Raw genomic sequence first — 14,332 nt, forward strand, 5'->3', positions numbered from 1 at the left:
GAGAGAGAGAGAGGAATATGAGAGAGAGAGAGAGAGAGAGAGAATATGAGAGAGAGAGAGAGAGAGAGAGAGAGAGAGAGAGAGAGAGAGAGAGAGAGAGAGAGAGAGAGAGAGAGAGAGAGAAGAGAGAGAGAGAGAGAGAGAGGAATATGAGAGAGAGAGAGAGAGAGGAATATGAGAGAGAGAGAGAGAGAGGAATATGAGAGAGAGAGAGGAATAGAGAGAGAGGAATATGAGAGAGAGAGAGAGAAATATGAGAGAGAGAGAGAGAGAGAAAGAGAAAGAGAAAAGAAAGAGAAAAGAGAGAGAGAGAGAGAGAGAGAGAGAGAGAGAGAGGAATATGAGAGAGAGAGAGAGCGAGAGATATGAGAGAGGATATGAGAGGGGGGGGGGGTATGGGATATGGGAGAGAGGGAGCAAGTGTAATTCATTTTTTTTTTAAAAACAGCTTTAACCAGAATGCAAGGTTATGGATGTGAGCATGTTTACAACATTGAGTTCCACTGACCCTGACAGTCTCCAGGCGGATCTGGTAACCCACTGAGTTACCGAGGCGTTCTGCCCGCTCCTGTGCCACCCTCTCAGCCACGGAGATGGCAGAGATACGGCGGGGCTGGGTGCAGATGATGTTAGCCACCTGGTCAGTAGGCCCACTCAGAGATGCATCCAGAATGAATTGAGGGATCTGGGTGGTCTTACCACACCTGTACAAGACCACCATAAAGACACCATATATTAACACCAAAAACAGAACACTACAAAATGCAACATCCCTAGTAACACCTGTGGCATTCCACACAAACAGTTGTCTGTAACTAATCACTAGATTTTACTTTCCAGATTGATGCAAATATTGAAAATGGTCCTAGAAATATACCATATTGGCCAGTGTGCTGTGCTGCAGTGGACTCAGGCCTGTCACTGACTCACCCAGTCATGCCACTGACCACCAGCACCTGGCAGTTGTCCAACAGGTCCAGGATGTTCTCCTTCTCATTCCAAGCAGGCAGCTTCTGTCTCTGCTGCAACATGGAGGTGAAGCGCCTGGATGACTGGCAGAGAAAGGAACAGTAAGAGGGGATTAGATGGAGAAAAAAATAACAGACATTCACATATCATCCTTAGGGAGTGAGCTTTTTCATGACTACGGATATGGCCTTGACTAGTAATGGACAGGACTGATGAATCGCAAGTCTCCCATACCACCAATAGATGGAGCTAAATAGCATAAGACATGTCCCTCTTGTACTGTAGTAACAGCCCAGAATGAAGTACGTTCTCTACTCTACCTGTTTTGTCCTGAACTCTCGACACAGTTTGGCATTCTCCTTTTGCTGGCTCCCTGTCCTCTCTTCATGTCTCTTCACCATCTTCTTCCTCAGGTTGACATAGCTCTCGGTCTGAGGAACCACCACTCCTTCCTCATCCTCCTCCAAGTCTTCTGTGGCCTGCTGTATCCTGTGGCTGCTTGTTCTGTTAGTTGGGGCAGTGCTGCTGTTGGCGGTGCTGTTAGTTGGGGTAGTTCTGTTGATGTTCGTAATACTCTTGCTCTCCACATGTGATGCCGTGTTGCTCCTCCCACTCTTGCTCTTCGTCATGGCAACAGCTGCAGGGGGTGGAGCCACTACCACAGGGGGCAGGGAGCTGTATTTATGATGCATGACTGACAGCAGCTCCTTCATGGTGGCCTCGTCCTCGCAGCAAGTGATCAGGGTGTAGACCACGGGCTCCCCCTCCTTCGCTGCAGCCAAGGCCTCCCCGAACAGATGCTCTGTGACACTCAGCCTGGCTGCGGCCCCTATGGTCTCATCGTTAGTGCTGAAGGCCACGACAGGGGCCTGGAAGGGGTAGCGGTTCCCTTTAGGGAAGCGGACCTCCAGCACGTACTCTGGAGAGGAGTAGCTGCTGAACCCAGGTTGGCTGGCTCCCACGGGGTCTTGAGGGCCCGAAACTGTTCCCTTGGTGGGCATCTGGTGCTTATACTTGCACTTAGCTCCAAACCTGCAGCCGGCACCCTTTAGGTAGAAGCTGCAGACGTCCCTAATTTGAACGGAGTTGTTGGTACGAGCAGATGCGTTCTGTTTACCTCCTGCAATGTCAGCCAGGAAGTCGGGGTCCAAAGTGACAGTCCAAACACTGTTGGCGATGCGCTCGGTGAAACGGTCGCCGTAGATGGCGGTGAGGGCCAAGGCCTCCTCCTGTCTCTGGGTGAGGCACTCGTCCATGGGCGCCCCTTGGAGGCCATCGGGGGAGACAGCTTTGGGGCCGTAGCGCTCGGAGAAGACCTGGAGGAGCAGCTGTTCCATGGTGGCTCCCACCTCCCCAACACCTGCCTCCAGGGCCTGCTTGCTGCGCTCCCGGTCAAAACCATACCTACACACAACGCCGAGGGAGGGATGTTAGAAACGACACATCAAGACATGACACATTCATCAAAATGACTGGAAGCAACCCCCTTCCTAAACAATTTTAAAAGTGTCACTAAATATCCCACCCTGACATATCATTACAGCTGAGATGGGTACAGAAGGTTAAGTCTGAATCTAAGTGGTGTTGATACCTGCAGAGCTTTCCTATTGCAAACAGTCCTATGACTGGCTCGGGAGTGGGCCGCCGTTCATCCTCAGAGTCAGGATCAAAGACGGGGCTCTCTGCACTCTCAACAGGCTCATCATGGGTGTTCCAAAACTGCCCTTCCTCCCGGTAATCCAGCTCATCATACTCCTCCTCTTCCTCATACTCCTCTTCTTCACTGAGAAAGGAAAGGTGGGATAAGATCACGTGATGTTATTAGTCTATTCGGGTCAACAAGGTGACACCTGATACATCCCAGTGCAACGAAACAAATCTCTACCGAGAAGAAAACACCATCCCTGAACACAAACCAATGATTCTAATATTATACAGTCCCCCAGTGTTCTAAAGGCACCCCAGTGTTCTAAAGGAGTGTTCTAAAGGCACCCCAGTGTTCTAAAGGAGTGTTCTAAAGGCACCCCAGTGTTCTAAAGGAGTGTTCTAAAGGCACCCCAGTGTTCTAAAGAGTGTTCAGTGTTCTAAAGGAGTGTTCTAAAGGCACCCCAGTGTTCTAAAGGCACCCCAGTGTCCTGTTCTAAAGGCAGTGTTCTAAAGGAGCACCCCAGTGTTCTAGTGTTCTAAAGGCACCCCAGTGTTCTAAAGGAGTGTTCTAAAGGCACCCCAGTGTTCTAAAGCAGTGTTCTAAAGGCACCCCAGTGGTCTAAAGGAGTGTTCTAAAGGTACCCCAGTGTTCTAAAGGCAGCCCAGTGTTCTAAAGGAGTGTTCTAAAGGCAGCCCAGTGTTCTAAAGGAGTGTTCTAAAGGCACCCCAGTGTCCTAAATGAGTGTTCTAAAGGCACCCCAGTGTTCTAAAGGCACCCCAGTGTTCTAAAGGAGTGTTCTAAAGGCACCCCAGTGTTCTAAAGGAGTGTTCTAAAGGCACCCCAGTATTCTAAAGGAGTGTTCTAAAGGCACCCCAGTGTCCTAAATGAGTGTTCTAAAGGCACCCCAGTGTTCTAAAGGCACCCCAGTGTTCTAAAGGAGTGTTCTAAAGGAGTGTTCTAAAGGAGTGTTCTAAAGGCACCCCAGTGTTCTAAAGGCACCCCAGTGGTCTAAATGCACCCCAGTGTTCTAAAGGAGTGTTCTAAAGGCACCCCAGTGTTCTAAAGGAGTGTTCTAAAGGCACCCCAGTGTTCTAAAGGCACTCCAGTGTTCTAAAGGAGTGTTCTAAAGGCACCCCAGTGTTCTAAAGGAGTGTTCTAAAGGCACCCCAGTGTTCTAAAGGAGTGTTCTAAAGGCACTCCAGTGTTCTAAAGGAGTGTTCTAAAGGCACCCCAGTGTTCTAAAGGCACTCCAGTGTTCTAAAGGAGTGTTCTAAAGGCACCCCAGTGTTCTAAAGGCACCCCAGTGTCCTAAATGAGTGTTCTAAAGGCACCCCAGTGTTCTAAAGGCACCCCAGTGTTCTAAAGGAGTGTTCTAAAGGCACCCCAGTGTTCTAAAGGAGTGTTCTAAAGGAGTGTTCTAAAGGCACCCCAGTGTTCTAAAGGCACCCCAGTGGTCTAAATGCACCCCAGTGTTCTAAATGAGTGTTCTAAATGCACCCCAGTGTTCTAAAGGAGTGTTCTAAAGGCACCCCAGTGTTCTAAAGGCACTCCAGTGTTCTAAAGGAGTGTTCTAAAGGCACCCCTGTGTTCTAAAGGCACCCCAGTGTTCTAAAGGCACTCCAGTGGACAGTCTCTCACAGTATGTTTTGAGAACACTCACTCATATGGCTCATCGTCGTAGTCCTGGGTCTGCAGCTCTCTCAGCAGCTCTTTCACCTGCTCCTGGTTCTCATTGGTCATGAAGATCTTCTGCATGGGCATGTTGCCCATCATCTCAGGCCTGAGGCGAGGCTTGTCTTCATCCAGCAGCCTAGGCCGAGGTCTCTCGCTAATTAGGGATTTGGGTAAACCCCTACCATTAACCTTTCCCCTACCCCTATCTCCGCCACCTCTACCCCTCCCTCCACCAGTGCTCCTTCCCCTTCCTCCTCTACCTCTGCTGCTACCCCCGCTGCCCCGGCTGCCCCCACCCCTTCCTCTGCCCGAGGTGGGCCTGTGGATAGAGAAAGAGAGATGAGAGAGATAGATGAGAGAAATAAGTTCATTATTCAGGCTTATTCCACATTTCAAAGGATCAGAGCAAGCATGACTACTCTAGTAGCTAACTAATTATCTTAAGACAAATGCACAGGATAAGAGCGTTGGCTAAATTACTGAAATGTAAATGTAATTACACTGTACCTGTTTGAGCGACTGGGTCCAAAATCAAGACTGAAATCATCACCGTCATCCCAGCCACCACTAGCTGCCTTTCCACCTCCCCCCCCTCCCCCTCCTCCTCCTCCCCCTCCTCCTCCCCCTCTTCCTCCTCCTCTGGGCTTGTTAAATCGCCCTCCACCTCTGTTGGGCTGCCCCCTCCTTCTTCCACTCATTTCAAGTCTCTTTCTGTAATCCAAAGTAATCACACCTGAAGAGAACAAAAGCAGATAAATCAAGAGGTACATTATTAGTGCTGTGGTGTCAACCATGCTCAGGGTTGGAAAGCATCTAGAGTTAAAATGTGTGTCTATTTCATGAATAAGGTCTACACAAAACTAAGTGCATAGTCACCACACATACCTTCAATGCAATGGCATTTGACACCTGCTTCTGATCTGTGCTGAATGAGAGGATGAGAGGAAGATACAGTTGTCGACCTGTAGAGAGAGAGATGCAGTCTCATACCAGATGTAGTTTGTAACGAGCCTTTGACTATTCAATAGCATAACACATCGCCAGGTAACTGTTATTATGCGCCGGACATAATTCTTGCATTACTGTAGCACTCGGTTGTTTTGCAGTTGCTGACTTCACTTCCTACTCTGGGCTTCAGTTTTTAGTTCAATGACACATACGGCGCCGGTGGCCATAATTATACAAGGCACGGTGACGGTGCCTTAAACGGGAGAACTGAGTAGCTAAAGTTGTACTTTCTGGCTGACAAAACACGTTTACATCGTGTTCAGTTCATAAAACGCAATGGGTTGTGGGCAAACGAGATAATTGAATAGAATGAATCAACAGTACACTTAACAGTCAGCTTGTACTGAAGATGGCTAGTCAGTAGCCATGCTAGCTACCGTTAACGTTAGCTAGCTAAATAGTTAGCCTAGCTACCGGCAGGTTGGTAGAAAACATTGTTTATTTCTTTATGGGCAAGAGGACATTTAGTGAAAGCTTTTGCTTAAAAAAAAGGTACAATCTACGAACGGTCGAGGGAAAAAACACATAAGAGAGACAAATAACAGTTTATTGAGCCAGAGACCGAAGAACATGTACAAACCTGACACAAAGCTGATCGGTCCACCGGCAAATTCAGCTTCTCTCTCATTGGTTAATGAATCTGAGGTCAAAGTTTCTTTTCCGTTGAAAGTTGTATAACTTTAGAGTTGCCATGGTAACATAACGTTTAGGGAAGTGCAGAGAGCAACAAAATCAGCTGGACCAGCACGAAAAAAGAGTGTAAGATATAGTCATGTTTGAACGAGCAACACATCCCAAATGTGTAGACTGTCTTGACAGCCAGACAGCCAGCTAAAGTTAGCAAGCCAGCTAATGACTCAACATTAAGTAAATTGTCAAAGCATCACAAAAATGTCAGGTGAGTTGCTAGCCAAGTAAAACTCCACGGTGTACTTGACGGTCAGTTGATGTGAAGTACATCCTGGAGTTAGGTTTTACTGGCTAGTTAGCTATCTAGCTACCACAGGAGGTTGGTGGCACCTTAATTGGGGAGGATGGGATCGTGGTAATGGCTGTAGCAGAATAAGTGGAATGGTATCAAATACATCAACCACATGGTTTGATGCCATTCCATTCACTCTGTTCCTTATAATGTCATTATTAATGAAGTGTTTTTCCTGCAGAGAAGAAATTAAAGGCCACAGAAAGCAAAGGTAACAGACCAGACTTCACAGACCATCCTATGTATATCCTAAATATTGTACATTTTTGTGCTTTAGGCTAACTATTATCCTATGTATCAGATTATGTTTTGAACTACACTCATATATTTCATTTCAGAGGAACGCAGTTTGAAAGTATCCTATATTTTCCAGAATAGTGACAGATATGGGAAATCCTCATATCATATTGACAGAGTAACATTATATTTTTGATTTGAACTGTTAGAACCACATGTTATAACCAGCTACATTGTGGGATGTCATCACCAGAAGGTGAGTGCTGCAGGTCCACAGGAATTTGTGGTGAGGAGTGGCATAGGCAAACATGATTTCAGGGGGGGTACTCTGCTGTGAGTGGACAGTGCTCCCTCTATTCCATATGGAAGGTAGAGGAACTCTGGAGCATCCCTCTGGGGCAATGTAGGAAGGGGACTTTAAAGACAACATGTACCACGGCACTGGGACATACAGATTCCCTGATGGGACCAAATATTGCAACAGCAAGAACAGGTAAACCCATGACTTTAGCATGTTCACTTTTTCCTGTCATATGTAGATATAGGCTAGTAGTGAATGTTAGGCTAGGCCTATGGCTAACTATAACTCTATTTGTTGTTTTTGACTAGGTTGGAGGGTGATGGGACGTTCACAGATTCTCTGGGACTTGTTTGGACTGGAGGCATTCACAACAAGGCAGCTCCTGGCTTGAAACTTAAACTCCACATGTACCCATGACATGATGTGAGATAACATAACTCTAATTCGTCATTTATTTCTTACATTTTATGAGCATTTATTGAATATACAGTTAGTCGGAAGTTTACATACACTTAGGTTGGAGTCATTAAACCTTGTTTTTCAACCACTCCACAAATTTCTTGTTAACAAACTATAGTTTTGTCAAGTCGGTTGGGACATCTACTTTGTGCATGACACCATACATTTTTCCAACAATTGTTAACATACAGATTATTTCACTTAAAATTCATGTATCACAATTTCAGTGGGTCAGATGTTTACATGCACTAAGTTGACTGTGCCTTTAAATAGCTTGGAAAATTCCAGAAAATTATGTCATGGCTTTATAAGCTTTTGATATGCTAATTGACATCATTTAGGTCAATTGGAGGTGTACCTGTGGATGCATTTCAAGGCCTACCTCCAATCTCAGTGCCTCTTTGCTTGACATCATGGGAAAATCAAAAGAAATCAGCCAAGACCTCAGGAAAACAAACAATTTAAAGGCAGTGCTTCCGAATACTAATTGAGTGTATGTAAACTTCTGACCCACGGGGAATGTGATGAAAGAAATAAAACTGAGTTTAAATGTATTTGGCTAAGGTGAATATAAACTTCCAACTTCAACTGTATATAACACATATTCAAAATAAAAAAGTTAGACTCCAGTGAGAGGGAGATTTTAAAGGCACCTAATAAAACGGCACATACAATGTCCTTGTTCTTCCCATAAAACTCCTGCAATGAGTCTCTTCATGGTCTCTTCAAGATTTCTGCCTGTAGCAAAGACTGAAGTAGTCAGTGAGTATATGTCAGTGTGGTAAACTCCTCATGGCACCATGCAATGAATGAGATATTTCTCTTACTTTGAGTCACTCAGCCAAAAGTCCTCAGTAGAGGTGATGAAACACAGTCAATGTGTCTGTGTAAGCCTCAGTTAACCAATGCTACAGTATATAGAACTTTTTCCACTACTGCAATCTTTTAATGATGCACTATGCATACATCTCTCCTCCATTTCCTGGTTGCTAAAATTCTAATAGTTCGCCTAGTTTCAGTTTATGTGACAAAACAAGCAGTCATTGTGTGAAGAATCATTGTGCCTTCTAAACCGGTGTGGAATAACTTTTCCATAACCAAAAATATTGTATTTGTATGTGTTTGAAACTGGTGTACGAAACCAAAAGTAAAAGAAGCAAATACTAAACTTAAGAACGGGAAGCTTAGAAATAGTGCACACAGAGCAGATCTACCACTTCACAGACTTGCTTTCAGTGCGAATGACAGATCTATAACTCATATTTCTATGTTAATTTGGTCAGGTCGCCCAAAAAGTTATATATTGCAGCTTTAACTGTTTATAATCAGCATAGTAATCTACATCAGTGGAGGAATCCATCAATGAATGTTCTGTTTCTGGAATGCCAACAAGAATGTATTTTTACTCCCACCATTTACCATGACACAGTAAAGTGTGTGGTAGAATGTATACCAAGGTATACGGTGTCTATGCTTAATGTCTGCATCTGGTGTTAACTTTGTTCGCCTAATTCAGTTATGTGATGAATTTCTCAATAACACGTGTGTTGGTTATTGTTTATTTATTTATCTGTTATTTTACCAGGTAAGTTGACTGAGAACACATTCTCATTTACAGCAACGACCTGGGGAATAGTTACAGGGGAGAGGAGGGGGATGCATGAGCCAATTGTAAACTGGGGATTATTAGGTGACCGTGATGGTTTGAGGGCCAGATTGGGAATTTATCCAGGACACCAGGGTTAACACCACTACTCTTACGATACGTGCCATGGGATTTTTTATTTTTTTTATTTCACCTTTATTTAACCAGGTAGGCAAGTTGAGAACAAGTTCTCATTTACAATTGCGACCTGGCCAGATAAAGCAAAGCAGTTCGACACATATAACAACACAGAGTTACACATGGAGTAAAACAAACATACAGTCAATAATACCGTAGAAAAATAAGTCTATATACAATATGAGCAAATGAGGTGACATAAGGGAGGTAAAGACAATAAATAGGCCATGGTGGCAAAGTAAATACAATATAGCAATTAAAACACTGGAATGGTAGATTTGACAGTAGATGAGTGTGTAAAGTAGAAATACTGGGGTGCAAAGGAGCAAAATAAATAAATACAGTAGGGGAAGAGGAAGGTGTTTGGGCTATTTATAGATGGGCTATGTACAGGTGCAGAGATCTGTGAGCTGCTCTGACAGCTGGTGCTTAAAGCTAGTGAGGGAGATAAGTGTTTCCAGTTTCAGAGATTTTTGTAGTTCGTTCCAGTCATCGGCAGCAGAGAAGTGGAAGGAGAGGCGGCCAAAGGGGGAATTGGCTTTGGGGGTGACAAGTGAGATATACTCATGTACCTGCTGGAGCGCGTGGGTGCTGCGATGGTGACCAGCGAGCAGAGATAAGGCGGGACTTTACCTAGCAGGGTCTTGTAGATGACCTGGAGCCAGTGGGTTTGGCGACGAGTATGAAGCGAGGGACAGCCAATGAGAGCGTACAGGTCGCAGTGGTGGGTAGTATATGGGGCTTTGGTGACAAAACGTTGGAGGCTATTTTGTAAATTACATCTCCGAAGTCGAGGATCGGTAATATTAAGGTTATGTAAGTAAGGTTATGCCTATAAGTGTCTTCAGTAAATCATCAAACATCTGCTGAGAGAGCATAGATAACTTTGTTTCCTTTTATTTTGGAGTTTGGAGTTAAATTGTTTACCCCTCTGACAAAGCAAGAATAGGTCAGAGCAGCACTGCCCCTTGTCAATTTGCCGTTCCAGGCTATAGCCTAATGATATAAGGCAGGCTGGGCCTTTCTCAGAGAAAGAGGACTGGACATGACTTTGCCTACGCTTTAGTTCACGGATGTTGGTCCTTCCCCCTTTCAGCTAGCTTGGAGTGCCCGGGACTGTTGATATGGGTGTGGAGGGGAGGGCCGGGGGTGGTTTGTGGTTGGAGGGGTGGGAGGTAGCATGGCACATGTACTGCATCACCCATCCATCGTATCAGATCGGAGGAGAATATGCCCATACCTCCATACGCTTATCAGGGTGAGCGAGAACAGCACTCCACAAACACACAAAGAATGAGAACATTGTTCACAGGAAGGCCTTAATTTGTGGGAATAGTGTGACCTTCATTGAAACACGCATCTCTTGTTGAGTGTCTGAACTAGCTTTTCATCCCCAGTGGTACTGTGCTGCAGCCTTCCAAGCACAAGGCAAGAACTTGTGACACTGGTAACAAGGCTATGTTACATAAGGAGGGGCAACACACACAACTCCCTGATTTCTTGGAAAACAACCAGCTAGCACATTTGGTTCCTTGGAAGTTGTGGGAACGTATGTTTTTGGTTTCACACAATTCCATTTTATTGATATCCTGGAAATTGTAAATATCCCAGATCTTCCACGGCCTGCATACTCACCAGACATGTCACCCATAGAGCGTGTTTTGGATGCTCTGGATCGACGTGGACAACAGCATTTTCCAGTTCCTGCCAATATCCAGCAACTACACACAGCCATTGAAGATGAGTGGGACAACATTCCACAGGCCACAATCAACAGCCTGATCAACTCCATGCGAAGGAGATGTGTCGCGCTGCATAATGCAAATGATGGTCACACCAGATACTGACTGGTTGTCTAATCCATGCCTTTAACTTTTTTTTAAGGTACACTACATGACCAAAAGTATGTGGACACCACCTTGTCGAACATCTCATTCCAAAATCATGGGCATTAATATAGAGATGTTTCCCCTCTTTGCTGCTACAACAGCCTCCACTCTTCTGGGAAGGCCTTCCACTAGATGTTGGAAGATCTGTATTCCAATTCATCCCAAAGGTTTTCGATGGAGTTGAGGTCAGGGCTCTGTGCAAGCTAGTCAAGTTCTTCCACACCAATCTCGACAAACCATTTCTGTATGGACCTCGCTTTGTGCACGGGGGCATTGTCATGCTGAAACAGGAAAGGGCCTTTCCCAGATTTTTGCCACAAAGTTGGAAGCACAGGATCGTCTAGAATGTCATTGTATGCTGTAGCGTTAAGATTTCTCTTCACTGGAACTAAGGGGCCTAGCTCCAGACCATTATTCCTACTTCCACCAAACTTTACAGTTGGCACTATGCATTTGGGCAGGTAGCGTTCTCCTGGCATCCGCCAAACCCAGATTCGTCTGTTGGACTGCCAGATGGGGAAGTGCAATTCATCACTGCAGAGAATGCGTTTCCACTGTTCCAGAGTCCAGCTTTACACCACTTCAACCGACACTTGGCATTGAGCATGGCGATCTTAGGTTTGTGTGAGGCAGCTTGGCAATGGAAACCCATTTCATGAAGCTCCCGATGAACAGTTCTTGTGCTAACTTTGCTTCCAGTGCTTCCAGAGGCAATTTGGAACTTATACACTTCAGCACTCGGCGGTTCTGTTTTGTGAGCTTGTGTGGCCTACCCAGTGGCGATTTTTGCATGTAAGTCTTGGTGTGGCAAACAAACAAAAACAATTGGGGGATGCATGCCTGCAAAGCCACTACACAACACTAAACAATACATTAATTGCACTATAACGGTGACAAACGGTTCCCACAAACTGTTAGGGCCTACATAAAGCTGTCCCAACAGCAGATTAAAACTGCTACACCTGGCTATCAGCAGAGCCTTGTCTGGCAGCATAACAGTTCATTCAGCCTAATTTACTGCCTTTAAAAAAATATATAGCTGATATGGCTGGCTTGCTTAAACAAATGTGGTTTCTACTGACAATTGAGATGTAGTTATGGCACAAGGAGACGACAAGCGGATAAGAGGCAATCTGTAATTTTGGACATTAATGAGAGAGCTAGGACGGACGTAGTCAATATAACTATTTGTTCAGCACTTTTGAAATGTACAGCGACAGAATTCAGAACATGGGCCGTTCTTACAATGGGGCGGCAGAGTAGCCTAGTGGTTAGAGCTGTTGGACTAGTAACCGGAAGGTTGCGAGTTCAAACCCCCGAGCTGACAAGGTGTACAGCGACAGAATTCAGAACATGGGCCGTTCTTACAATGGGGTGGCAGCGTAGCCTAGTGGTTAGAGCGTTGGACTAGTAACTGGAAGGTTGCGAGTTCAAACCCCTGAGCTGTCGTTCTGCCCCTGAACAGGCAGTTAACCCACTGTTCCCAGGCCGTCATTGAAAATAAGAATATGTTCTTAACTGACTTGCCTGGTTAAATAAAGGTTAAAAAATTTAAAATTAAAAAAACTCCCTGTACACCAAGTCAGAACCGTAGGAGTAGACAATGAAAGCTTTTTCAATATTTGATTATTACATTTTTCTTAAACAGGTTATAGGCTACATGTAAGAGGGGAAATTTACCAAATTATTAGGGTGAGGCAGCTTCCTACACAACATACATACATACATACATACTTAGTATTACTTTCTTAGCTACAGTATACACATCTCCCTGGCATATTACATCATTTATGCAGCAGTATACAAGACATTTATGGTCTCACCTTGTGCTGTGCTCACTTGAACAGGAAGGTGGCGCAGCGATCCTTCGCGGGCAAATTTTGTCATCAAATTCTGGTATTCTCTGGATTTATGGTGCTTTCAAGACAACTGGAAACTAAGAAAAAAACTAGGTTGAATCGTGATGACGTCAGTGATCTTCAGGTCGTAGCTCTAGAAAGAGGCCCGAGTTCCTGGCCTACAATTCTGAGTTTGATGACCGTTCAGAACGTATTTTCCCAGTTGGAGCTAGTTTTTTTCCCAGAGTTCCCAGTTGTCTTGAAATCACTGAAGTCAGATATCCCAGTTCCGAGTTAACAGTTATTTGAGCTCAGCAGAAATCATGCAGGCTGGATTGACAGCGTGGCCAATGTTTATAATTTTAAGCTTGGAAAAGAGACCCTTAAACACATAATAGAGACCACACACCCACTCCACGGAATAGCAGGCTATTCATGATGGCTTTGCAATGCTTACAGTTAGCCACTGATTCCTTCCAAACCACTCATTGTTGAATTTGCGATTTCTAACTTGTTGTGTAATGTTTGTGTCCAATGGCTGATGAGCACCGATATGTTTTATCTATAATTTCTCTTCATTATTTCTCTTCATACGACAAGGATTAAAAATAATTTGCCAGTAGATTGTCAACTTGATTCATGATGATGACTGCTAAGATTTTGAAAGTATGATGTTGACATGATCAGTCCATGGATGGGTACTTCTAATGTAACTCTATTTTTTTATTTTTTTTATTTTACCGTTATTTTACTAGGCAAGTCAGTTAAGAACAAATTCTTATTTTCAATGGAGCTCTACCCTTAGATTTGGAGGTGACGAAGTGTCCCCATGAGTGAAAGAACACTGAGCCAATCACGGTGCAACTAGAGAACATTACCAACCCCTGCGTATTTTCCGCTGGCTGCCCCACCACCACAGAAAGCACTGAGCTAGGCTGAAACACTTGTATTTTGGAGCTGCCTTACTCAAGAAAGCAAAAAAGAGACCATGTTTGTATGCAGCTTTATTAACTCAAAAATATGTATTTTTTATATTGTTTGCAAACTGATATGTGACACGTATTAATGCCAAAATAACATGCAATACAGGCAATTTATATGTATTTTCTTGCTAAAAATGTTGGACTCAAAACAGGTGGCCGGGGAAGCTCTAGCAGGGCAGAAATGTTATGAACTGTCATGTTGGAAAGGTGGAATCCTATGACGGTGCCACATTGAGAGGCATTGAGCTCTTCAGTAAGGCCATTCTACTGCAAATGTTTGTCTATGGAGATTGCATGGCTTGGTGCTCGATTGTATACACCTGTCAGCAAATGGTGTGGCTGAAATAGCTGAATCCACTATTTTGAAGGGGTGTCCACATACTTCTGAATATATAGTGTATCTGTGACCAACAGATGCATATCTGTTTTCCCAGTGATGTGACATCCATAGATCAGGGCAGCGTTTCACAAGCTCGGTTTGGTAAACCCTGGATTAGGGCCTAATGAATTTATTTCAATTGACTGATTTCCCTATATGAACTGTAAACTCAGTAAAATCTT

The 14,332-nt window shown here is 44.4% G+C and overlaps 1 protein-coding gene and 1 long non-coding RNA gene across 2 annotated transcripts in view; both read right to left on the reverse strand.

Moving 5' to 3' along the window:
• The window catches only part of dhx57 (DEAH (Asp-Glu-Ala-Asp/His) box polypeptide 57), a 13,882-nt gene extending 9,342 nt beyond the window's left edge, over window positions 1-4,540 (reverse strand). Inside the window, exons 1-5 of the mRNA XM_052498692.1 lie at window positions 4,278-4,540; window positions 2,561-2,752; window positions 1,290-2,373; window positions 931-1,052; window positions 509-704 (exon numbers count right to left, since the gene is read on the reverse strand). Coding sequence (XP_052354652.1) covers window positions 509-704; window positions 931-1,052; window positions 1,290-2,373; window positions 2,561-2,752; window positions 4,278-4,390 — 1,707 coding nt within the window. The 5' untranslated portion in view covers window positions 4,391-4,540. The remainder of the gene's footprint in view (window positions 1-508; window positions 705-930; window positions 1,053-1,289; window positions 2,374-2,560; window positions 2,753-4,277) is intronic.
• Window positions 4,541-4,909: 369 nt separating this feature from the next.
• Window positions 4,910-6,011, reverse strand: LOC118378971 (uncharacterized). The gene is made up of 3 exons (XR_004824513.2): window positions 5,880-6,011; window positions 5,177-5,253; window positions 4,910-5,024 (listed from the first exon to the last, which is right to left on the reverse strand). It is a non-coding gene; the product is annotated as an uncharacterized LOC118378971 (long non-coding RNA).
• Between the last annotated feature and the right edge of the window lie 8,321 nt (window positions 6,012-14,332).

This window comes from Oncorhynchus keta, chromosome 36 (genome assembly GCF_023373465.1).
Source record: "Oncorhynchus keta strain PuntledgeMale-10-30-2019 chromosome 36, Oket_V2, whole genome shotgun sequence".
In the NCBI taxonomy this organism is placed as follows: Eukaryota; Metazoa; Chordata; class Actinopteri; order Salmoniformes; family Salmonidae; genus Oncorhynchus; species Oncorhynchus keta.